The 27790-nt window shown below is 36.9% G+C and overlaps 1 protein-coding gene and 1 long non-coding RNA gene across 10 annotated transcripts in view; one reads left to right on the forward strand and one right to left on the reverse strand.

Annotated features, from left to right (window-relative positions):
- LOC117324415 (leucine-rich repeat-containing protein 9-like) overlaps nucleotides 1-14087 on the forward strand; it is a 56439-nt gene extending 42352 nt beyond the window's left edge. For 6 of the 9 annotated variants that reach the window (XM_033880260.1, XM_033880259.1, XM_033880268.1 and 3 more), the window contains 9 exons: nucleotides 21-248; nucleotides 399-472; nucleotides 889-1106; nucleotides 1244-1312; nucleotides 5112-5237; nucleotides 5900-6065; nucleotides 6396-6407; nucleotides 7398-7608; nucleotides 10302-14087. In XM_033880260.1, the coding sequence (XP_033736151.1) occupies nucleotides 21-248; nucleotides 399-472; nucleotides 889-1106; nucleotides 1244-1312; nucleotides 5112-5237; nucleotides 5900-6065; nucleotides 6396-6407; nucleotides 7398-7608; nucleotides 10302-10332 (1135 nt within the window). In that variant the 3' untranslated portion in view covers nucleotides 10333-14087. The remainder of the gene's footprint in view (nucleotides 1-20; nucleotides 249-398; nucleotides 473-888; nucleotides 1107-1243; nucleotides 1313-5111; nucleotides 5238-5899; nucleotides 6066-6395; nucleotides 6408-7397; nucleotides 7609-10301) is intronic. The other 3 variants (XM_033880263.1, XM_033880267.1, XM_033880264.1) reach the window with 2 other exon arrangements.
- Nucleotides 14088-18152: 4065 nt separating this feature from the next.
- Nucleotides 18153-18933, reverse strand: LOC117322860. Its single transcript, XR_004531600.1, has 3 exons — nucleotides 18789-18933; nucleotides 18452-18534; nucleotides 18153-18237 (listed from the first exon to the last, which is right to left on the reverse strand). It is a non-coding gene; the product is annotated as an uncharacterized LOC117322860 (long non-coding RNA).
- Nucleotides 18934-27790: the final 8857 nt, after the last annotated feature.

Genomic DNA, 27790 nt, shown 5'->3' on the forward strand with positions numbered 1-27790 from the left:
TTTGTTTGGTTATTTTCCAGTGTAAACCTAGAACACAACAATCTGACCTCGTTCAGTGGCCTAATCCACCTGCCAAATATACGAGTCCTTTGTCTCAACCACAATCATATAGAGTGTATCATGCCAAAATCTAAGCCTGTCCCGAGACAAAAAACCACAGTCAATATGACTAATGTAAGGAACCTGGACTTTCTCAATGACGGAAATTTGACTCCTATCATGGAGAACCTGGAGGTGCTTCATTTAGGGTAGGTACTTCATGAGGAAAATATGAATGAAAAAAATCTGTTTTGTGAAATAAGAAAGATTTGTTTTGAGATAAAGTTTTTGTTCAGATGTTCAACCATCAACATTACCAGACACTTTTAAATGAAAAGAACCACTTTTTTATTGAACAGTTACAATAGCATCAAGGACTTGGCCACTTTACAGCTGAGCAGATTGACCTCATTGAAGGCTCTCTTCCTCCAAGGTTAGTACTCCTGACTAATACGTAACACAAGGATGTATCACTGTCCAACTAGAGAAAATCAACTTGTTTGTTATCATGATTTCTCAGGAAGAACTGAAAGGATCTTTCTGAAATTTCATATGTACCTTTCCCTTGGATCCTAGTTATGCGTATTGCATTTTGGGACCGATCGGAAAACAACATGGCCCACAGACGGCAATCTTGGATTTAACAATTGAAGTTTGTTATCGCTATTTCTCAGAAAGTCCTAAAGGGATCTTTCTCATATTTCAAATGTAGATCTTATGGCATTATTTACTGATTTACAATTATTTTCTGTTTTGCTGAGAGTACATACACTTCTTTTTCCAAAACATACAAGACAAAGTGATGAGTGTTAACACTGTTAATACTATATTGTCTTGTGAATGCTACAGGAAATGATCTCACTAAAGTGGAGGGAATTGAAGGACTACATGATTTGAGGGAGCTGGTGCTAGATAGAAACAGGATCAAGAGTATCTCCGAAATGTCATTTGCTAATCAGTGGAACTTACAGGAGCTCCACTTGGAGGAGAACCGGATCCGGGACCTGTCTAATCTGAACTGTATGGAACATCTTCAGAGGATGTACCTTGGCTCCAACCGTATACAGGTGAGTCTGCCACAGTGTGCCTCCGTGACTATAGCCAGTCTGTTAGTTAAACCTCGCATATCTGTTGATGTTAAAATGGTGCGTTTGCACAAGTACTGTTGTTGTTAACTTTAATGGATTATTCTTGAACTTTTCAGGAAGTATCAGAACTACAGAAACTGGAAGGCCTGGATAACTTAATTGAAATATCTCTTGTCAACAATGCTGTGAGTATTGACTTGATACAGACTAGACATACAACATAACACTGCTGTTGTTTGACCATGTTTTTATGTGAGAGCAAATTATTTCAGGTTCAGAAATAGTTGGTGGAGGTTAACTTAGGTACTGATAGGCATTAAACACTTGCTGCCTTAATTTGGTACTACAAAGTGTCTTAACACATATCAATGTTCTCAGTAAATCATAGTGTCTTAACACATATCAATGTTCTCAGTAAATCATAGTGTCTTAACACATATCAATGTTCTCAGTAAATCAAAGTGTCTTAACACATATCAATGTTCTCAGTAAATCATAATGTCTTAACACATATCAATGTTCTCAGTAAATCATAGTGTCTTAACACATATCAATGTTCTCAGTAAATCAAAGTGTCTTAACACATATCAATGTTCTCAGTAAATCATAGTGTCTTAACACATATCAATGTTCTCAGTAAATCATAGTGTCTTAACACATATCAATGTTCTCAGTAAATCAAAGTGTCTTAACACATATAAATGTTCTCAGTAAATCATAATGTCTTAACACATATCAATGTTCTCAGTAAATCATAGTGTCTTAACACGTATCAATGTTCTCAGTAAATCATTGTGTCTTAACACGTATCAATGTTCTCAGTAAATCATTGTGTCTTAACATGTATCAATGTTCTCAGTAAATCATAGTGTCTTAACACACATCAATGTTCTCAGTAAATCATTGTGTCTTAACATGTATCAATGCTCTCAGTAAATCATAGTGTCTTAACACATATCAATGTTCTCAGTAAATCATAGTGTCTTAACACATCAATTTTCTCAGTAAATCATAGTGTCTTAACACATATCGATGTTCTCAGTAAATCATAGTGTCTTACCACATATCAATGTTCTCAGTAAATCATAGTGTCTTAACACGTATCAATGTTCTCAGTAAATCATTGTGTCTTGACACATATTAATGTTCTCAGTAAATCATAGTGTCTTAACACATATCAATGTTCTCAGTAAATCATAGTGTCTTAACACGTATCAATGTTCTCAGTAAATCATAGTGTCTTAACACACATCAATGTTCTCAGTAAATCATTGTGTCTTAACACATATCAATGTTCTCAGTAAATCATAGTGTCTTAACACACATCAATGTTCTCAGTAAATCATTGTGTCTTAACACATATCAATGTTCTCAGTAAATCATTGTGTCTTAACACATATCAATGTTCTCAGTAAATCATTGTGTCTTGACACATATCGATGTTCTCAGTAAATCATAGTGTCTTAACACGTATCAATGTTCTCAGTAAATCATAGTGTCTTAACACATATCAATGTTCTCAGTAAATCATAGTGTCTTAACACGTATCAATGTTCTCAGTAAATCATTGTGTCTTAACACGTATCAATGTTCTCAGTAAATCATAGTGTCTTAACACATATCAATGTTCTCAGTAAATCATAGTGTCTTGACACGTATCAATGTTCTCAGTAAATCATAGTGTCTTAACACATATCAATGTTCTCAGTAAATCATTGTGTCTTAACACGTATCAATGTTCTCAGTAAATCATAGTGTCTTAACACGTATCAATGTTCTCAGTAAATCATAGTGTCTTAACACGTATCAATGTTCTCAGTAAATCATTGTGTCTTAACACATATCAATGTTCTCAGTAAATCATTGTGTCTTGACACATATCAATGTTCTCAGTAAATCATAGTGTCTTGACACATATCAATGTTCTCAGTAAATCATAGTGTCTTAACACATATCAATGTTCTCAGTAAATCATTGTGTCTTAACACATAACAATGTTCTCAGTAAATCATAGTGTCTTAACATGTATCAATGTTCTCAGTAAATCATAGTGTCTTAACACATAACAATGTTCTCAGTAAATCATAGTGTCTTAACACATAACAATGTTCTCAGTAAATCATAGTGTCTTAACATGTATCAATGTTCTCAGTAAATCATAGTGTCTTAACACATAACAATGTTCTCAGTAAATCATAGTGTCTTAACATGTATCAATGTTCTCAGTAAATCATTGTGTCTTAACACGTATCAATGTTCTCAGTAAATCATAGTGTCTTAACACATACCAATGTTCTCAGTGAATCATAGTGTCTTAACACATATCAATGTTCTCAGTAAATCATTGTGTCTTAACACATATCAATGCTCTCAGTAAATCATTGTGTCTTGACACGTATCAATGTTCTCAGTAAATCATAGTGTCTTAACACATATCAATGTTCTCAGTAAATCATAGTGTCTTAACACATATCAATGTTCTCAGTAAATCATAGTGTCTTAACATGTATCAATGTTCTCAGTAAATCATAGTGTCTTGACACATATCAATGTTCTCAGTAAATCATTGTGTCTTAACACATATCAATGTTCTCAGTAAATCATTGTGTCTTGACACGTATCAATGTTCTCAGTAAATCATAGTGTCTTAACACATATTAATGTTCTCAGTAAATCATAGTGTCTTAACACATATCAATGTTTTCAGTAAATCATAGTGTCTTAACACATATCAATGTTCTCAGTAAATCATAATGTCTTAACACATATCAATGTTCTCAGTAAATCATAGTGTCTTAACACATATCAATGTTCTCAGTAAATCATAGTGTCTTGACACATATCAATGTTCTCAGTAAATCATAGTGTCTTGACACATATCAATGTTCTCAGTAAATCATAGTGTCTTGACACATATCAATGTTCTCAGTAAATCATAGTGTCTTATCAATGTTCTCAGTAAATCATTGTGTCTTAACACATATCAATGTTCTCAGTAAATCATTGTGTCTTGACACGTATCAATGTTCTCAGTAAATCATAGTGTCTTAACACATATTAATGTTCTCAGTAAATCATAGTGTCTTAACACATATCAATGTTTTCAGTAAATCATAGTGTCTTAACACATATCAATGTTCTCAGTAAATCATAGTGTCTTAACACGTATCAATGTTCTCAGTAAATCATAGTGTCTTGACACATATCAATGTTCTCAGTAAATCATAGTGTCTTATCAATGTTCTCAGTAAATCAAAGTGTCTTAACACATATCAATGTTCTCAGTAAATCATTGTGTCTTGACACATATCAATGTTCTCAGTAAATCATTGTGTCTTGACACATATTAATGTTTTCAGTAAATCATTGTGTCTTGACACATATTAATGTTCTCAGTAAATCATAGTGTCTTAACACATATCAATGTTCTCAGTAAATCATAGTGTCTTAACACATAACAGTGTTCTCAGTAAATCATTTGTTCTGTAAGCATTAAACATATCTGATCTCAGGTTTATGCTTAAAATATGGCATCCTCAATTAATACAGCATAAAATAATTTATTGCATTTTTACTAGTGAAATATTGAAAATTATTTCTTCTATAAAAATGATATTTTTCAATAGTAAATATCACTATTTCTGATGTTTTTCACTAGTGAAAAATATCCCTTTTTCTGATTTGACCAATCAGAACACTGCTTACTAATGACAATGGGAAAAATTAAAATTTGCATAATAGCTCTCTGTCATGATGCTATAAAATGTACTAAACAGAATATCTAACAGTGTCTTCAGTAATACCAAATATATTTCATTCGTGTGACTAATATTTTGATATTAGCCACACTCGTGAAATATATTTGGTATTACTGAAGACACTGTTATCCTCTATGTAAAGTGTAAAGAAACATCTCTGTATTTGTTACATATAGGAAGTTATATTATTTTTGTTTTATAAACATAAAACATGTGTTGTTTTCAGGCTGCACGCCGACACCTGCATCGTCCTATACTGGTATTTAAGCTAAAGCAGTTGCTAGTGATTGACGGTCTTCCAGTCAGTGAGGAGGAACGGACAAAGGCAGAACTGTACTTCATGGACCAACAGGTCTGTTGTGTTCTCTATCATAGCATCTAATTGGAAACATTTTCTTTAAGGTTTAACTGTAATATTTTTTTACGTTATTGAGCAATAACACAAAAAACTGGGGTGTACTCTGAATAAACCGCAAAGCGGTTTATGAAAAGAGTACACCCCTGCCAGTTTTTTGTGTTATTGCTCAATAACGTAAAAAAAATATTACAGTTAACCCTTATAATTTAATTAACAACGATAAGAAACATTTTCATTAAGTTTAACATATTTTTTTTCCTCCAAATATTTAAAAACACATCGATAAATACAAAATCCCGTGAACAACGATTACTCCGCTACTTCCGGTATAACTGAAAGTAGTTCCTTTTATTTTTTTTATGTTATGAGATGATAACATAATTTTTTGAGCCAATGAAAATGCTTGTTACAAGCAAAATTAAATTATTTAATTAAGAGACTGAAAGTTTTTGGAAAATTTAAATTATAAGAATAACATTTGCAGATGAAATGTTCATGTTGGCATGAATTACCTTCTGTAGTGTAGATCTTGGTGAAGTGTGTGTTATGGTATCTTCACTAGGCATTGTACAATACCAAGGAGTTGAATGGATAACTTCCTTTGCTGAGTGAGTACATTAACATTGGCATTATGTGTTTTGTTGCTCCTCCTACAGCCGGTGATGACGTCCCAGGGGCCAGTGTCAGATGGTACACTGCCTGGCATCAGTCAATACAAGGCCCAAGTACCGGTCAAGGTGACCACAATGAACCTGGGCACCTCCCCGATGTGGAATGGTGGTGTGATGTATGACAACGAGCCTTCAGATTCACTGCAGAGAGGTGAGTAATTGTCCATTTCATTAGTATTTAGTTAATGGTATCCAAATAAAGATAAATATATTTGAAAAGGACCTGTTTATTTTTTACTTCAAATATTTAAGAAATTCTAATGATATAATAAAAACCAAACATGGTGCTTATTATAATTTTGGAATATGTATTAAAATGCATGATCCCAATGCATGTAAATAATGTTTTCATGCTTAATTCAACATCCTATCATCAGTCTGACTAATGTGGAAATTAAGTTGGTTGTGGAGATAGATAACATTTCAGTCTCTATATTTAAGTAGGTATAAACCTAGTTGAATGATATACATTTTGTTTTAGTGGTCAGTACTGGTAAGTATAGACTTGTGGATATGTATTTGATGATGGATTGTTCTAACTCAATTGCATGACCTGTTTTCCCGATATATATGTATGATACTGCAGTGATGAGTTATCTAGATAATATTTGTCGGACACCAGAGCTGGTATGTCACACACATCCTGTGTATTCGTGAAAACTTACCAGACATTTATCCCAATGTCAGTAAGTTCTTAACATTTTGCATTTATTAATTATCTTGGCCCAGACCGAAGTTTATGACTCAGCAACGTGAGTGTTGAGAGTTGTATAGGGTCATACCAGGGTAGGTTATAGGGTCATAGGTTACAGGGTCAGAGGTTACAGTGACACTCATCAGTATCAACAATGAGTGTAATGAACAGCAGTGTATCCAACATCATCTATATTACTCCTTTGTTTTATAAGATATTGTATTGGTTACTATTGGGGACACTTTTGCGATGTATTTGGTTTATATCTCTTATTATTTTTTGTTAATTATAACATTTACTGTTCACCAGAAAACATTTAGTATTATCACAATAGTTTCTGTAACTATTGCACACACATTTATTCTATAATTGATATTTTGCTATTTTACTTTCAAAATATATTAAATAATGTAACCATTGGTTTTTATCAACTGAAAAGAAATAATTGATGGTATTTCTTTGTGCAATTTTTTGTTAATGAAATTTTGTTTTAGAGAAGTCTGAACACATTAAATTCTGTAAAACATGGCCGAATCAGTATTCAGAAATATTTTTTTACCATTGAATTATTCTAGTATGCACCTTAATTGTCATTCTTAATTTATTTTCTAATATTTCAAAAAATAATAATAATGATAAAATCAGTTCTTGGGTCCTTATAACAAGAGGAAATTTTCAAATTACAGAAATGTAACATAAAGAAACTCAGAATTGAGATGAATCGCCATGCCTATCTCATGCACATTTTTACAGCTTAATTTTTTCTGAATGACTATTTTTGTTTTGTAGGTGGTGGCCGTCGTCGGACAACCAAGGGGTCAGAAAATGGTAATGGTGTGGGTCTCAATCGGGGCAACACAGTGGTCAACATGCAACAGGGTCAAGGTTACGGTGGCTTCTCCTACACCACAAACGCTGGCAACCGGCCGCAGTTCTATCTCAATCAAATACCTTATGTCAACCCACCCACACAGTCTGAGTATGTTGAGTGGTTTTCAAGGTATATATCCACTGCCTGCTACATCTTCTGAGGGAATGTTAATATCACTGCTAATTTGCATATTCATAATCATTCATTGATTTAAAGAAAAAGGTAGTTCACTGCAGCTAATTAAAGCAAAATGATATATTTACAATCTTAAATTGAAGGTTTTGAAATGGAGTGGCACTTGTTTGTGTGTTGGTTTGAGGTTGAATTATCACCATTTTTGTCATGGCGAATTATTTTATTCAGGTGCAAGGAAAGTGAAAAAACAAACAATGCCACAGTTTATTGTTTTATTGATAAATGAGAAGCATGTTCATGTGTTATTACCAAGGTACTTGGTGTTGACCAGATCAAAGCTAGTTCTAGGTACAACTTTTTTATGACCTCCTCTTGCTTTTTGACCATTATGGTGAAGACTGTAGTACCTTGATGACTGTTAATTTTGTTGATTACCTCCCCTGGTTTTCTATCGGTATGCTGTCCTTGGAGACTGTCAATTTTGTTGATTACCTCCCCTGGTTTTCTATCGGTATGCTATCCTTCTTTAACTGTTAATTTTGTTGATTATCTCCCCTGGTTTTCTCAGTATGCTGACCTTGTTAAACTGTTAATTTTGTTGATTACCTCCCCTGGTTTTCTATCGGTATGCTGTCCTTGGAGACTGTCAATTTTGTTGATTATCTCCCCTGGTTTTCTATCAGTATGCTGTTCTTGGTGACTGTTCAAGTTTGTTGATTATCTCCTTGACGTTCAATCATTATGCTGTCCTTAAAGATTGCTAAGAACTATGACTGGTTTCCTATCAGTATTTTGAAGATTTCGGTATGTTCTCCTTGGTGACTATTCAGTATTTTGAAGATTACCTCCCCTGGTTTCCTATCAGTATTTTGAAGATTACCTCCCCTGGTTTCCTATCAGTATTTTGAAGATTACCTCCCCTGGTTTCATATCGGCATGTTCCCCTTGGTGACTATTCAGTATTTTGTAGATTACCTCCCTTGGTTCACTGTCGGTATATTGTTGGTGACTGTTCAGATGTTAAAGGATTATCTCTCTTTTCTGGTGTCTTTCTTGGCCCAGTCAAATATAATTTATGATGTTTCCTCAGCGGCAGCTGGATGTACGAGATAAACACAATTCAAATAGAGTTTTTTCTCCGCATCACCTTGATAGATAAGTTCAACGCAGTGTTTCTTACTGGAGTTTGCTGTATGTGCATTAGTCTTATGTTTTTCTGTGTGATGCTAAACCAAGGAGGTTAATTTGCTTCAACAATCAAGAGGGTGACAGTTTCCAGTGATACATACTAAGTAAGCTTCAAAACTCATATGGCAGGAAAAAATTAGTTCAGTATAAAGTATAAAGTATAAATGTACATGTAGTTTATCAAAAGTAATTGTATCTTTGTACAAGTATGTTCAGCCAGCATGTTCTGTAAATGAATACCTGGCAATTCCAGTCTTTAAAAAATGTTCATGATGTATCAATTATTTTTCTGTCAGCTCCAATGATATAAAGACACGTTTGTATAATGTTGAATTAGTAGAAGACAATAAAGCCTCCCTCAGAGGATGTCACGGGTTCCTGTACTAATATGTGTAACCACTCACTAACACAAGTTTACAGAGAACATCATTGGGTAATTCATTGAGTATTATAGCTAAAGGTTGCTGGGACCCTGGTAATATTGAACACACATTTTCTTATTTCATTTCTGTTTTTACTTAAAAATTGTCACATATAAAATATTTTTTATCAGATCCATTTTGAATATTTTTGCTTTTGACCTTGTCAGTTTTCCTTATTTCCTCAAATTCAGAAGGCATGATCTTGATTTTATTCCTTTACATATTTTTTTTTCACTGCATAGACAAAGCTAAAAAATAGACACTTTGCATGGGGAAACATTTGTTTCCCTTATCTAGGATAATTACATGATTATTTTTTTGAAAATTCACTGGTCATTAGCTTAATCTTTATACTCTTCACAAGCTTAGCACACAGAGGTGCATGTATAAATACTGCATTGTTTCTGCACAGACACTTGCTTCAGATATAAGCATCTACCTTGCATCATCACAACTAGCTATAGACTTTTTCACAATGGAGGTGGTATCATATTGTAGATATATCTACTGGTATAAATAGACTACAGCTTTACACCTGATATTGTCTCTTGTGATTCATTGGGTCTTTTCTAAAGAAGCTAGCATACAGATGTTAATTAACAAATTGTGAAATAAGTTTGATTAAATGTAAAATTGAATTATATGTGTTTTGTTTTGAAGATAAAAACCAGTCAGCTGCCGTGTATTCTAGTTTCTTGATGTGTTTTGATTTTGTGATAAGATAGTTTCTGTAATTAACATGCCCTTGTCTGTAACTACTAAGTGTATGTTGTATGATCACCTAACTAAATTGATGAAACATTAAACTAGCCTCTCAATTTTGTATATGGGCAAGAAATTCTAAAAAAAACAATTATATTTGTTTCATAATTTAAACCAAATTAAACCATAATAAAACTGGCTGTAATGGTTAAAGTTTTGTATATTGTTGATACCAGTTGTTTCTTGTATAAATCAAATTATAAAAATATATTATCAAATATTTTATAGAAACTGGTAAAAAAGCACCTAGGACTGTTTATGTTTGTTATACATTATGTTATTTATTGTTTACATTTTCCTCCCGTCTGATTACAGGATAAACCAAGCCAAAAATAACAAAAGATAACACAAAGGACAACCACAACTGATTTCATGTCACACGACTTTTCACTACTTATAATGATGCTGAATGCCCAAGTTCAACAAAAGACAATGCCAAGGGCAGACAACTCATTGAAACAAGTCACAGAACTTTTCTGTTAGTTGAAGATTCTGAAAGCCCACATTTAACAAGAGACAACACAATGGGCGGACTATTTGTGTTTTCAGAATCAGGAATTAGTGATGTTGCTCAATAGAAAAAAATCACCAGAAAATGCTACCACAATCATCCCTACTGAAGACTGATGGTGGGATTGACACCACTCACGTACAAGGTAGGTGGTAGGGCCCTACCTACCTCCCTATAATGATGAGATCGACCCCACCCATACAACGGGGGTCAGACTCTTCATCCCTCACTGTGCAATACATACTGGACATGCAATCTCTCATCATGCGGTGTGTAGTTGGTCGTAGTGTGGCCTTGACATTTGACTGTGACTTTTGATCTTCTGACTGTTCAGTCACATATGTGTTCATTTATATTACACATACTGAACTTATTACGATGGTGATATAAAGTTATCAATGAAAGGGTACGACTGTTTGACAGTATGTGTAAGTGTGCCTAGCAACATAATGTCATAAACTCAGTTGTTATGGAAACCATTTTACCTCATCACCTGCGTAACTATGGAAGGACCTCTGTCATCTAGCTAACATTGATGACAAAGCTATTGGGATCATATTTGATGAATTTCTATTTAAATTATTGAAATATTTATTCAATGAGTTGTGATAGTTTGTTTAATATAAATATTTTATGTTAATGTGATAAGCTGCCCACAATATTTATGTGCACATTTTGGAGTTTTGCATGTATATATTTTATGACTTTGGTTAAATCATAACATTTTTTTGTTATATTTTATATAAAACATGATATTGATGTTGCTGAGTAAGCAAAGAGTAACAGGTAACTATATCTCATGTTTGAAAAATGACACCTTAAAAAGGTTTAATCATGTGTATTCTAAAATATAGAACTTTAAATGTCCTGGGGTATTGTTATATATTTGTTGACAGTTATATTTACAGAGCCACAATTATCCTTTTTTAAGATAGATGATTTTTCTTCTGACATTTCATTCAACTATATCTTAATAGACAGTAGACTATTATATAAATGGAGTTTACATTAAAATTTTAATGGGGGGGGGGGATCTTAAAATGAAAAGGGGTAATGAAAAATCCATGTTTTACAAAATTAAGATATAATAGTATTGTTAGCTTTGAAATACAATTGAGGACAAATATAAAGATGACAGATTGAATCCCTGAAAGGAATACTGATTAATCTTTTGTGATTGTTTTTAGTTATAAAGGTCCAATGTTAATCCAGTTTCTGTGATGAAATGTTATTTTTGTTTATTGGAGGTTATTGTTTAAAATGACAAAAGTTCAATCAAAATGTTTGTTTGATTATGAATATATTCCATTTACTTACAGTTGGTACTAACTGACCCCATTACAGAAAAATGCATTGTTCTAAATAATTATGTGCATATTATGTGATAAAAAAATCACTATGTTTAATTCAAGAGCATGTCATAATTCAATGTATTACTCATTACAAGTTGGTATGTTAGAAAATGTACTGTGTAAGTAAGGTAAGGCAAATAAGGCAAGTCCGTGTGTGCTAGTGTATTGTATGGGTAAATGTGTCTCCTACATGAACTTTGGTAAGGCACATGTCATCCACAAATAGCCACCTATTTAGGTCAGGGGATGTAAATCACGTGTGCCACCAACATGTATATAAGTATAACGTGTGTCACTTGTGTGTGTTAGTGGATGCAAGCAGATGTGTTGCCCATATAATCCGGTGAGGATTATTAAACAGTGTTACCTCTGTAAATTGTTATTAAGATAGAGTGTTATTGAAACAATAGAATTGTTATAGAGATGTGTAAGTGTGAATCTCAGCCTGTTCAGTTATGATACAAGAGTGTGAAGTGATAGATTCGTTATATAATAACTTCTCCCACTTCTATTTAAAACTTGGTTCTTTACATATGTTTTAAGTAGGACTTGCCAGTCTTGTTATCTAATTGCAACTTAATTACATTACTAAGTAAAAATAAGTTTAATTGAAATATTTGAAAGTTACAGAGTTGTATGAAAGAGTCTGGAAAGTGGTTACAAACAAGTGAAACATTTTCATATTAAATCACATCAGTCAGTCATGTCCTTTGATGGAAGTAATTAAGGTGAACAAGTCACTAGACAGTGTTTAATTTTTATGAAAGCATGTAACTATTAGTGAAATCTTGCATAATAGTATCTCTGTTGTAAAATAAGTGATTTTTCAGCTGTTGTCAGTTTGTATCAGACTTCAGCCTTGTTACAGCTGCCATCTAATCTGGTTCTACAACTCTATCGATCCTCTGTCAGTGTTTTAGGGGACATGTTGTCTCACTTTCCTGTCAGTGTTTAGGGGACAAGTTGTCCACTTTCCTGTCAGTGTTTTAGGGGACAAGTTGTCTCACTTTCCTGTCAGTGTTTTAGGGGACAAGTTGTCTCCCTTTCCTGTCAGTGTTTTAGGGGACAAGTTGTCTCACTTTCCTGTCAGTGTTTTAGGGGACAAGTTGTCTCACTCCTCTGTCAGTGTTTAGGGGACAAGTTGTCTCACTCCTCTGTCAGTGTTTAGGGGACAAGTTGTCTCCCTTTCCTGTCAGTATTTAGGGGACAAGTTGTCTCACTTTCCTGTCAGTGTTTAGGGGACAAGTTGTCTCACTTTTCTGTCAGTGTTTAGGGGACAAGTTGTCTCACTTTCCTGTCAGTGTTTAGGGGACAAGTTGTCTACTTTTCTGTCAGTGTTTAGGGGACAAGTTGTCTACTTTCCTGTCAGTGTTTAGGGGACAAGTTGTCTCACTTTCCTGTCAGTATTTAGGGGACAAGTTGTCTCACTTTCCTGTCAGTGTTTAGGGGACAAGTTGTCTACTTTTCTGTCAGTGTTTAGGGGACAAGTTGTCTCACTTTTTCTGTCAGAGTTTTAAGGGGACAGATTGTCTCATATCACTCCTTTATAAAACAGATTGGCCTGCATTCACATACTTGTCCCCAAAATGCAGTACTTTCCCACTCTAGTCTCTTTTACTGGGAACTTAAGTCTAAGTTGACTTTATTTTCTACTAAAAAAAAAAAAAGATGGCTGTATTTTAAGGTCCCATTGTGTACTTGTCTGGTGATTGGGTTGCTATTTAAATATCATGTTTGAATTTTCCTGAAATAGAAAGTTAAATGAATTTTGTGGTGAAAGCACTAACAATATAGGAACACTGGACATACCTGTATCAGCTTAAAATTCTAAGGTGTAGCTGTTTTATTAGCCTCCTTTTACATAACATTTGTAAAAATCTAAAAATGTAAGTTTCCTTAAGTACCCTGCCAAATATTCGACAGTGTTCAAAATTTCATCAAGAAAGTTAGTACAAAGCTTAAAAACTAATTTGAGATTTGTTGGAATTTTGATGGAGAACTTCTAGAACAAAGTATATTGATCATTTATAGTCATGTACTGTGACATCAACAGTTTGTTCAATGGTGCTTGTACCAGTACAGGTATTCTTGTCTGATGTTTATGCTAACTCAGTTTATGCCTAACATTAACATTCCAGAGTGTTGTCTTGATTAGAAATAAAATGAATTTATAATTCTTGCATCAAAGATGACTAATTAAGATAATAATAAATGAAATAAAAAATAAATTAAATGACACAGAATTTGTTTTGTTAATTTTTGACATATTTCTTTGTCAAATTCAAGACAGGGTATTCATTAGCAACGATTGATTTTCAGCAGAGATTGCAAGAGAGCTGTCTGTCAGGGAGACATGTACTATTCTACAATGACCTGCCTCTGTTAGAGAACAGTGTAGTTAAGAGTCGCCTGTGTTATACTAATGTGGTTAACCAATTTCAACGTCATTAAACTGGTTTTCTGTCAAACAAATGTACTTATCATCAGGAATCCAAATACCGGTTTTATAGTCAGCTTTCCTGAAAAAATTGATACATGGTACTTCTACCGGCTAATTACCAATTTAACATAGTGAAGATCATGTCATGGTAGATCAAGTCATGTTAGTGTAGTGCTAACAAAGGCACTTAGTGTTGATAAGCAGAGATAGCTGATTAAAAGAAAAGTAAATAGTCTGACGCAATAATTTTGGAAGGGTGGTTCTTTCCCGTCAGAAGTCCTGCATTAGATGGTTTAAAAAGAAATGGAGCATGACTATCGGATAAACTTGCTGTTGTGCATGGCCACAAAATATTGTAAATGCAGAAGAGACAAGTGAACAGTAACAGGTCCCGTATGAAGACTGCATAATGTCGAAAAACCCGAAAACGAATGGCGCAAGTGATGTCATGAGCCGAAAGGGCAAAAGGGAAGAGAAATATTAAAATATAGTGCTAACTCTATGATTTACCAATTTGTGTATATTAGGTTAATTTTAAACACAATAAGCTCGACCACCAAACTCACCGACAAACCTTTACACAAACTGGATGTTTGACACACTATAATCCACCATCGGCTAGCAAAATCCCAACATCATAAAGCCAGTCACTACACTAGCAAACTTCTCGCACTTCATCGAAATTCTTAGACACCTTAAAACAGTACAAGGTAGACCAATACATAAAAACGGTGCCCGAGAGTTAGGAAAGGATTAGACGGATCAATACACTCCAAACTCAATGATTTCTTTGGTGGTGTCTTTAACCCTCTGTATTTAAAGCTGGATTAGGGTGTCAAACGTCATTACTGCGAGTCATTTGGGACTGGAAATGGCCTACTCATGGATTTCTTAAATATCTTTAACCACCTTAAAAAGTACGGACTAGCAGGCTGTCAAATTCGGCCACAATATCAAATTATTTCAAAAACGAAAAATTCATGAACTTCGTAAGAAATCCCTAAAATTAAGTCTTTATTAGCTTGGATGTTAGTCCCAATTAATTCTCTTCAACACACCGTCACTAAAAGAGACAACCACATCCAAACAATTTCAGACATACTCAGATCAATGGAGTAGATAGTAAACACAAAATAAAAACAACACTTTTTAAATAGGCATCAAATAGCCCACTAATAACATGGCACTTTTGCCGCGACCTACAAACATAGACACTAGATCTATTTTTTTTTTTTTTTTGCAATTTTCATAGGGTCACTAGATTCGTCAAAATTAGATAACCGGAAAAGTACTCAATATGTATATCTAGATAGTTAAGCATGTATGTGTTTTTCAAAAAGAAAACATTGGGGAAATCTTCAATACAAATATAAAATGTTTGCTGGGGTAAAAAGTAATTCTCCAAATCACGCTTGAGTGGATGAAATAAGATAATTTATGTCGTTGAACATCAATAACCAATAGCTTCAGAAGGAACAACTGTACATATATTTGTTAGTAAAACATTCCCCTACATCTATTGTTGGACTTTGATCAGGATTTGCTTTCAATTTATCATGTTGAACTAATATATAAACTCTCTCGTATCTCCTAAGGCTACATTCTCACCATCCTTCTCTCCCCCTTAGTCTGCTTTCTCTCCGTCCTTCTCTTCTTAGCGTTGCTTTCTCCACGTCCTTCTCTTCTTAGCGTTGCTTTCTCTCCGTCCTTCTCCCCCTAAGGCTGTTGTCTCCCCGCTCATCTATTTTTCCCCCAAGACTGCTTTCTCCTCGCATTTCTCTTTCACCCTAAGGCTGCTTTCTCCTCACATTTCTCTTTCCCCCTAAGATGCTTACTCCTCGCCCTGATCTTCTCCATAAGGATGCTGTCTCCTTGCCCTTCTCTTCCACCTAAGGCTGCTTTCTCTCCGCTCTTCTCTTCCCCCCTAAGGCTGCTTTCTTCCCGCTCTTCTCTTCCCCCCTAAGGCTGCTTTCTTCCCGCTCTACTCTTTCCCCTTAGGCTGCTTTCTCTCCGCTCTTCTCTTCCCCCCTAAGGCTGCTTTCTCTCCGCTCTTCTCTTCCCCCCTAAGGCTGCTTTCTTCCCGCCCTTCTCTTTCCCCTAAGGCTGCTTTCTTCCCGCTCTTCTCTTTCCCCTTAGCTTAAAATATTTTTGACACAAAATACCCTAAATAAGGCGGATAACCTCTCAGATCACCTGATGACCGTAAAACTCTCAGTAACTCACATCCTGATGACTGTAAAACTGTCAGTATGCCATGTACATACGCAACTGTCAATGATAGTAGGTACGTGTCGCAGTATATTGTCCGAAGTATTCCATGTCTAACTTTGGAAAGTCACAATTATCCGCACTCACATATTGTTTGACAAATAGTGACTTAGTCTGGTAAGATCTGGCTCATCTTTCACATGCTGCGTTAAGAAGTTGTGACCACTAAGGTACTTTCAGTTTGTCAGCCACACCCTAGCTTTTGCTTCTCGTTCTGTGTTCTAACATATATGAGTCATTGATTCCATTGAGACAGGCTGTTACTATTCTAACGAGTACCTCGATGATATCAATGAAATAGTTGGAGGCAAGTTGTGTTTTGAAAAACAACCATTTCTTTGACCATGTGTGATATGACTGCACTCTCCATCTGGATTTAGTTATGACTCTTTCTATTAGCTTGTGGGTCGTCATGTTGAGTCTGCGCAGGTTTTAGAAATGAGGGACATATTCGTTTTCAAACCACGTACGTGATTCCAAATCTGGCAAAACATCCCAACGACATTGCCATCTTTCTCCAGCCAGAAGAGACTATCCATGATGGCTTTTGTAATCTTTATCGCTTCCAGGAAAATATTCCACTGTGTCCAGAGTGTAACTATTAGGCGGACTATGCTCATGAACGTCACAAATAGCTCTGCTTCTTCTTGCTACAGTACGAGATTCTCTGGAGATTGTGATCAGAAGACAGGAGTAAATATACATGTATATGTACCGCCAAGTATGACAGTTGCCCGATTGCCAAAAAATGTTTCGGAGAACACTCTGTTGTGTTTCAGACTGGTTTTTTTTGTTCACGTTAAAGGAACAATGGAACAATTAAGCTATGTCTAATGCTTTTACTACGGGAGGAAATTTTTGATTTACTGGAAATTGACACGTTAAAAATAGTTGAACAAACTATTTACAGGGTATGTCCGTCTTCACTTTTACACCAAACAACAGTGGTGCATCCTCGTGGTTTGGATTGTAAATACTAGTGTCATTAGAGGACGATCAATGTGAAAGAATTTTTTAGAATCTGCCCATGCACTATAATCTGTAGTATGTAGAGTAAAGGAAGACTCCCCTTTTAGTATCATATGTGATATCTCCGAAAGATCATTGATGATTTTCTTTGTCCCGGAAAGTAGCCGAGAGGTCAAAATTTGTCTTTTATCAGTGTGAATTTCAACGTTAGAGCTAAAATCTTTTCCTATGAGTTGATGTGAACAAATACATGAGAACAAAGGACATCAAAGTTTGATGAAAGATGAGTGGGTGTTTTGTGCGCTTGGGCAAAATGGTCGAGTTTTGATTGAAATTATTCATACATAGTGTGCTTTTGGTGTGGGAACCCTGGCCATAACATACTAGATCTTCTATGGATAATAATGGAATGTTCAGCCACGTATCATCATCAACACCAACGTTTTGATATTCATGTTGTGGCTTTCGTTTTTGATAATTCTTGAAACACTTCGCACACATGTCAATCTCTTAATCAACAGTAAAGATGTTGTCATCTGCTTTTAAAACATCAAACAACCAATTGTGCTGGGGAAGTCTTATGTTTCTACCAGATTTCTTTGTTTTATGTCTCTCCTAAATACAACTGTAACAGGGTGCTCATGCCTGTCACAGGTTATAGAGAATCCAAAAGCATTAGTTTGGTTAATACTTTATTCCCCAGGAAAAACCCTGTAAAAACATACAAATACACAATTTTAAAACTACAATTCACAATACCTAATGCGCTTTACATTACGATACATTTACAACCTCTTTTTACAATTTACATATCTTCAGAGAATATACAATTCTAGACAATTAAACTACATAAAAGTCCATAACGGCTATATTATACGTTACATATTACATTACAATTACCCTACACTAGAAATAACATACATACCCTATCCCTTGGACAGGGGTTCCTCTCCCGATAGTATTACGGGACTAGTAGACAAAGTATGATGAATTACGAGCACATGCGTTCTGTTAAGGAAAAGAAAGCCAAAAATAAATAACCCGCTTCAACTTAACGTTATCCATTTTACTAAATATAATAAATAAAACCATTTAAAACTACCAGAGCTTACTTTATTTTAAAGATAGAATACGGCCTCTCGTTGTAAAAAGCACAGCGGAGGACCCCACTAGATATATATTTATATTCAACAATAATAGAAAAAAGAAATACAGCTATACACCTTCTCTATTATAATTAGAAATTTATACTTTAAACTTACTTTATCCTTTAACAATAAGCTGGCAGATAGTCAACAGTCAAGTCGTATATACGTCCTCACCCGTGTGTCGCTGATGTGATAGTCCACGGGTGGCGCGGTCCTACAGGTCGGGTACATTCAGTCACGTGACAACATATACATGACATACACGGACAACACAAGGTACATGTACTAGACGCGGGAAACTGAACATTACGTAAATGTAAGCACAAGACGCGGGAATACAAAACTTTTACAAACCAGACCTGATGCACATTAGGTAAGTATACCTAATATCTAAAATGACAATTAAAATTCACAAATACAACACTCACACCATCTTTTCAAATATATATGCCACTTTGGCAATTAATATATATATATATACAATACATTTATTACAGTAAAACAAAATAACCAACTGCTACATACTTCCCCCCCCCCCCCCCCCCCCCCCCAAGGTCAAATGGCGTCCTCGTCATTTGTCCAGCACCAATGCCATTGAACCGATCCGAAGATGCCAGTGGCATCAAATACGACACTCTTCGTTGCCAGTCTGGCTCCTGGACGGACATCAAAAAATCTCCAGAGGCATAACGCTCAGGTAGTCTTCTCTGACGTGTTGACCTCCTGAGTTCAACCTCTGGTTCCCGGGGTTGCCTTTCCTCAACGTCTTGAGGCCGACCGTCGTCCTCTGCAACCTCGTCTCTAACTACATCATGACCGTCGTCATGTTGTTCCTGAATTTCCTCCCTTATCCCAACATCATCCACCTGATTTTCGGTACGGGTTGCTGTACCATCAATTGGTGTTGATATTTCAAGTGTGACTGAATCGTCATCCTCCTCCTCCAGTTCCTGCACTTCTGGAACCTCAACCTGTACTGGCGGCATTAAAGATTTCCTGGCTCTAGGAGTACTAGCTAACCCAGTTCAACCACAGCATCACCTGGCCCAGCAACGAGGCGCTCCTCCACCACCACAGTATTGAGGAAATGAGCCCCAATGCTACAGATGTGGACAGTACGGACATATACAACTAGGTTGTCGTGCTAACATAGATCATCGATGGGAAGGTTTAAACGCCAATCAGTCTGCGATGTAGGGTCAGTTACAGACTGTGATCTACCACAGACCCATTACATGAAGCGTAGTGGTAAAAAGGTTCCTGGAGAACTGGTTGGATCTCCGAATGAGGCAGAGATACGGGTTTTTGGTAAGCAGACCACAGCACTACTAGACACAGGCTCCACCGTGTCTACGGTTTCTGAGGCTTTCTACCAGAAACATTTAGCTCATTTTCCAATTATGCCTTTGAATACTTTACTTAGTGTAGAATGTGCAGATGGAAATATGTTACCTTACTCAGGATATGGGGAGATACAGTTGAGTATACCAACAGTAACCGGATGTGACTCGATAGGTTTTTTGCTGCTCGTAGTGCCGATTATGTAATTATGAAGCCTAACAGTTTGGTGACCATTAGAGGATGTGTGGAAAAGGGAGTGAACTACCCCAGGGTGTGTGCCATGTTACAGCCATCCAAGCTTGCTACTGTTTCAAGTTTATTGGATTTGACTCCTTGCATGGTGGAGTATGACTACATTAATGGAACTGAAGTACAAGTGCAACTTTCCAATGTTACCAGTAGGAATTTGGTTGTACACCCCAAGGCGATCATATGCGAGTTACACCAGGTAGCTGTTCAGGAAATGCCGCCAGAGCAGCCTGGAAAAGGGAGTATTATGGATATATTTGACTTCTCTTCAGCGGCACCTTTATCTCCATCTAAGCTGGCAGAAGGAGTGGATCTGATAAGGAGCTATGAGGACATATTCTCACATCATGACAATGATATTGGACATTCAACAAGGGTTGAACACAACATTGTTCTGGACAACGATGTGCCATTCAAACAAAGACATCGGCGCATACCACCAGGAATGTTGGACGGGGTTAGATATCATTTACAACAGTTGGCTTCAGCAGGGATTATACGACCATCACATTCACCCTGGTCATCTAATGTTGTATAAGTAAGGAAAAAAGACGGAACTTTAAGGATGTGTGTCGACTATAGGCAGCTTAATCAACGCACGATTAAGGATTCCTACGCTTTGCCTCGCATTGAAGAAATTTTGGATTGCTTGGGAGGATCAAAGTATTTTTCGGTGCTTGACATGAAATCCGGGTATCACCAGGTGGAGGTTAAGGAAGCTCATAAGGAAAGGACAGCATTCACTGTTGGACCCTTGGGATTCTGGGAATTCAAACGATTGCCGTTTCGTTTGAGTAACAGTCCAGCTACATATCAGCGCCTCATGGAAGACTGTCTCGGTGACATGCATCTTCGCATCTGTCTCATCTATCTGGATGATTTGATAATATTCGCAGACAACTACGAGGAGCACTTGCGACGACTGGACCAAGTATTTGCCAGATTGAGAGAATGCAACTTGAAACTCTCGCCAAAGAAATGTAACTTCTTCAAAACCCGAGTTAAGTATGTTGGACATATAGTTTCAGAGAATGGTGTGGAGGCAGATCCAGATAAAATCCAGAAGATCGTCGATTGGCCTAAACCTACTACGCCGGAGGAAGTACGGCAATTCCTGGGATTTGCCGGATACTACCGGAAATTTGTACAGGGATTCGAAGCGATTGCCAGACCCCTCATCAATCTTCTGCCTCCAACCCATACTAAGGACACCAAGGGCAAGGCTACTAAGAAAGCAGCATCTGCTTGGAGATTGGGATCAGATGAAGAAGAATCGTTTGCCAAGCTAAAATCAGCGTTGTCTACACCCCCTGTACTTGGATATCCAGATTATAGTTTACCGTTCGAGCTGCATACGGATGCAAGTCGGCAGGGATTAGGAGCGGTGTTATACCAGAAGCAAGCGGGACAGGCAAGGGTTATAGCATATGCCAGTCGCGGATTGACAAAGGCAGAACAGCACTATCCAGCCCATAAACTGGAGTTTTTGGCGCTGAAGTGGGCGGTTACGGAGAAGTACAAGGACTATCTGTACCAGCACAGATTCACAGTATATACGGATAATAATCCGCTTACCTATGTCCTCTCGAAGGCGAAACTTGATTCGACAGGACATCGGTGGTTGGCAGCCCTGTCTGCTTATGATTTCGACATTAAGTACAAGCCAGGAAAGACCAACGTGGATGCTGATGCTCTCTCACGTTATCCAGGTCAAGATCTTGAAACGGGAGGTGAGGCGGAGATCAGACATATACCGATAGAGTGTGTTAATGCAGCTTGTCAGTCTATGGTCAACACGACGCCATATTTGGAGACCATGTGCATGTCTACAGATTTGATGGATGATTTAACAGATGTCGAGGGTAGTAACTATACACCAGCTGAGATGAGAAGGTTACAAGAGAAGGACAACATTATTGGGAAGATGATGCCTTATGTGAGACGCAGCGAACGTCCAAGAAGAATTCTGAATGCTTCTCCAGACTTTGTTACGCTCTGCAAAGATTTCGACAGTCTTCGATTGAACAGAGGAGTTATGTTTCGAGAAGTGGTTAGCAATGGGGAAACTGTTAAGCAGTTTGTACTACCCCTGAAGTAACGCCGGTTTGTGTTACATGCCATTCATAACGATCTAGGTCACCCAGGACGCGATAGGACTTTGTCGTTACTACGGGATCGATTCTACTGGCCTGGAGTAACCAAGGATGTAGAGGAGTGGGTGAAAGTATGCGGTCGCTGTACGAGGGCCAAGACTCCAGTGAACACTCTTCGAGCTCCGTTAGTGAATATCGTCACGACGCAACCCATGGAACTGGTGGCTATGAATTTTCTTACATTAGAACCATCCAAAGGGAACTATCAGTACATACTAGTAGTGACTGACCACTTCACTAGATACTCCCAGGCGATTCCAACACGGAACATGTCGGTGCGAACTACAGCAGAGGCATTGGTACAACATTTTATATGCCATTACGGGATGCCAAAGAGATTCCATTCGGACCAAGGTGCTAACTTTGAGGGTCGCGTGATGCAGGATGTTTGTAGCATTCTTGACATTGAGAAGTCTAGGACTTCATCCTATCATCCTAGCGGCAACGGCCAATGTGAGCGATTCAACCGCACCTTGCTAGACATGATCAGAACATTGGAATCTGAGCAGAAGAAAGATTGGAAGAGTCATGTTGGGCCACTTACTCACGCTTACAATTGCACGAGGCACGAAACATCAGGATACTCGCCATACTTCCTGATGTTTGGTAGACATCCGCGTCTCCCAGTGGATGTAGCGTTTGGAGTGGATAATATCGATAACACCACAAAAGGGAACATTACCAATTATGCCGAGGGATTACGGAACCGGTTAAAGGAGTCCTATGACATAGCGGCTAGGTCCGTAAAAAATGCCCAGGGAAGACAGGTCAACTATGACAATCGGGTGCGAGGAGCCACACTTGATATCGGTGACAGAGTATTGGTGAAGGTGCTCGCATTCGATGGCCGTCATAAAATTGCTGATCGTTGGGAGGACTGTGCCTATGTTGTAGTAAGTCGACCGAACTTGGACATACCAGTGTTTGGGGTGAGGAGGAAGGATGGCGTTGGCAGACAACGAACACTGCATAGGAACCATCTACTTCCGATTGGTTATATACACAGAGATACCCAAGTTCACCCGCCAAAGCCAGTGCCCAGACCTAGAGCTAGTACTCCTAGAGCCAGGAAATCTTTAATACCGCCAGTACAGGTTGAGGTTCAAGAAGTGCAGGAACTGGAGGAGGATGATGACGATTCAGTCACACTTGAAATATCAACACCAATTGATGGTACAGCAACCCGTACCGAGAATCAGGTGGATGATGTTGGGATAAGGGAGGAAATTCAGGAACAACATGACGACGGTCATGATGCAGTTAGAGACGAGGTTGCAGAGGACGACGGTCGGCCTCAAGACGTTGAGGAAAGGCAACCCCGGGAACCAGAGATTGAACTCAGGAGGTCAACACGTCAGAGAAGACTACCTGAGCGTTATGCCTCTGGAGATCTTACAACCCGCACCTACACACATATCTCTCATGGTGAGAACGGTACTGTATATTGTTCAAATCATGGACATAGAAGCTATTTACTTTAAGAAAATGTAAAAGGTAATATCAAAAGAACAATGGGATTGAAATATTTATGGTATATATATTTGTAGATTTGTTAAGTCACTTTCGTGTAATATCATGTAATATTTCAATTTCTTCTCAAGTTGGACTCAATGAAACTACCAAACTTAATCTGTTTCATTTGCTCATGGATTTGACTAGATTAACACTGATCAGTGCGTATGAATACTAGATTAACACTGATCAGTGCGTATGAATACATGGTTAAAATCCTTCCGCGGAACGATTTCACTTTTTCTACATTGTTGTTATAAACATAGATTAATTATTAAAATTATCAAATTTATAATGTATTCTTGTATTTTATGAAAGACCAGATATGCTAGATACTTCTATTTTGACAAAATAATGCTGTTTTTAATCCTAAAATTGCGGACTATTTTACTCAACCGACTAGACATGCACAATCCGGAACTCCTCGGGCTTTTCCGCATTTGGACTTGCACAAGCTTCGAGACATTAATATCTAGACCGACTTTTTTTATTCGAAAAAAAAAACAATTGAAATATAAGGTTTGAATCTTGATTTGGTCGATTTCATGGGGTCATGAATTGAGTTGCTCTTGAGACAAATTTAATGAACTGCGAAGCAGTTCATGTTGAATTTGTCTCAAGAGCAACTCAATTCATGACCCCATGAAATCAACCAAATCAAGATTCAATCCTTAAATATATCGTAATTAACGGCTACACCATGTCGGCATCACTTGTATGCATATTACGAGCTATATATTAGGAAAGGAACATGTGTGCATTGTTTTTTGGAGTGTTACAAGGCACAGGCGCTTGCATAGAAAATATCACTTTCGATTTTTTTTTTTTGATATGACAGCGGTATGTGTAATGTGTAAGAGGGAAGGTTGGCAACTACGCCACGAGCGAAACGGCACCCCATCTCACTTCAATCGACTAAAAAACACATTTATTCAAACTGACACGGCGCACACTATATGCGACCGTCATCAGAAAACATTCATCTTTAACCTACCGTGCCACTCAATACGAATTGTTACATCCAAAACACAATAATCCGTGAAAACATCGCCGAATTCCTCGCTCAGAACGCCATTTCTCAAACTGCTCCCTGAGCCTGTCCAGATTCTTCATTTACATACGAAGTTGAAAGGTCATGTGATTGTATAATCGGCTGCCGCCAGGTGCACTTTCGGGGGTCATCTCCGCATACTTTTTCGAGATTTCATCGATTGAAATTGACAACTGTTGGAACTGTCGAGGCTTCAAGCAAGATAAATTCATCGTGAAGACAACTCTAATTACTCCAGAAATGGATCCCAAGGCTCACAGTTTTGGTATGTTTTCATCCTTTCAGAAATATGATCTTCGGTGTTATTCAGGTTAAAGGAAGTCTTCCACGTGTTTACAAAATTACCAGTAGGCTTACAGTAGCCCATAGAATAGTTCATATTACTAGGCAGGTTAGGCTTAGATACTGTGGGTAAACGGCTTTAAAAGTTTAAAGAGGCTTACCCGCAGAGGGACCGGTAAACGGCACATCTCCGATCACTAAATAAACTTCAGTACACGTTTCTATGTGACAAAATTAGAGGCTTTCCGACTTTATTTCTTGAAAACAATTACAGAATATGTATTTAAAAGACGTTTTAAAACTCAACCTGAGAGGGAAATGTATGGAATATAACGGCAAATCTTCTTTGTAAATCACCGCTGCCTTTGAAGTTATCACTGTGCGGCACTGTGCACGTGCTTGTTTCTTTGATGTGTCAATCAAATTAGACTTATTGCGGGTTGCGATTAAATAAATAATATTTAAAAATGAGGTTTTAATATCACTTTTCAGCGTTTTATAAGGAAAATAAAATGAAAAGCTCAACAATTCCAACAATCTGTCATGTGTAAAAAAATCTTTTTCTATTAGCCAATTTTTCTGATCTCTCTGCGGGCAAGCCTCTTTAACCACGTGTTTATAAAATTACCAGTACAGATTAATCCATTTAACTGTATCTATAGGCGCCTAGATACATGTACTTTGGGGGAAGGGCTTGACGTTACTGTCGGTTTTCTGCCCCCGAAACGTACGATGTGAAGTCGACACTTTTCAGCTTCGTATTCTATGTCAACTTCCCATAATAAACCATTCTGCCAATGTATATTAACTCGAGTTGATCTTAAACTATCGTGTAAGGCAGTCCTATATTATGGTCATGTGGACGCATTAACCTATGAGGTCACATTGGTTTTATTTTATTGTTGTTGTTTTTTTATGTTTTTAGATCTGGGGTCCATTTGAAAGGGAGGGTAGATCTATCTAACTAAGTGCAGGTTAGGCCTAGATTCTTAATATTGTGTTGGCTGTTTGCCCAAGGAATATATATTGGTCAATGGAAAAGAGGAGAGTAAATTTATGACAAGGTGGAGAGAAATATTAATTAGTATTGATACTTCTAACTTAAATGAAAAAGCTAATATATTACACTCTTTGGAAATCCAGTCAAAGTAGCAACCCATACAATATATAGGCCTGGGCCTAATGACCATGCACAATTTCCTAGTCCTACAGGAAATTATCAATATTGAATATTACAATGACAAGGTGGAGAGAAAGATACGAATGAAAAATGAAAAGAAATTAACGACTGAGATTGCACTGCAAAATATCTGGGAATGACTGTCGTCTGCTAATTTAAACAATACAGGTTAATATTTAGGTTAAAAGTCTTGATTAATCTGTTGTTTTTTACGATTATGTAATTACCTGACAACATATGTATTTACAATATTAACATAAGTATAAAAACAGTCAGCATGTAGACATGTAGCATCGAAAGGTGTTCCAAACCTACCTAAAAACGATAGTGAAGTACATTGTACATGATGTACTGGCTGTATGCGTAAAAAGTATGCGGAGATGACCCCCGAAAGTGCACCTGGCGGCAGCCGATTAGGCTCAGGGAGCAGTTTGAGAAATGGCGTTCTGAGCGAGGAATTCGGCGATGTTTTCACGGATTATTGTGTTTTGGATGTAACAATTCGTATTGAGTGGCACGGTAGGTTTAAGATGAATGTTTTCTGATGACGGTCGCATATAGTGTGCGCCGTGTCAGTTTGAATAAATGTGTTTTTAGTCGATTGAAGTGAGATGGGGTGCCGTTTCGCTCGTGGCGTAGTTGCCAACCTTCCCTCTTACACATTACACATACCGCTGTCATATCAAAAAAAAATCGAAAGTGATATTTTCTATGCAAGCGCCTGTGTTACAAGGTGGTCTGTTATCTCCACTATCGTTCAACAAGTCATTGAGGTTTGGAGTGTTACAAGGTGGTCTATTATGTCCACTATCGTTCAACAAGTCATTGAGGTGACACACATCAAAGCCAAAAATCAACACTTTACACAAATGGATAAGGTTTTGATATTGGGACATTGTTTGAGTAAGTAATAAAGCCCTTTATACGCTAAGTGGTTTTGAATGGACTGAATATGGAAGACATTAAAATGTAAATGGTTCACAAAATTTGACTTTTAATCACAAAATGCTTAAAAATTAATATAATCGTCGGTATGCTAATTTTTTTTAGTACTTTGGTGTTTAGTTTATGGTTCAAACTTTCATATTTCGTTGAAATAGATAAAACAAAAATACTAGTATCGCTTTTTTGACAATCTGTGTTCTCAGTTTAGTAATAAAGTAATATAAGTACGTAATTAGTTAATTATGCGAAGTGCATCATCGATTGAATTTGGGTTAAATGTGTAGCCTGTGGAACTGTACAAAAAGCAATGTATCGGTGAGTGGTATCTATCTTTAGGTTGACCCCTATGGTAAATTAATATCGCGGGAAACCTCATCTTCCTAGTATTCATCTTCTTTATCAA

The sequence above is a fragment of the Pecten maximus genome, chromosome 3 (genome assembly GCF_902652985.1).
Source record: "Pecten maximus chromosome 3, xPecMax1.1, whole genome shotgun sequence".
Lineage (NCBI taxonomy): Eukaryota > Metazoa > Mollusca > Bivalvia > Pectinida > Pectinidae > Pecten > Pecten maximus.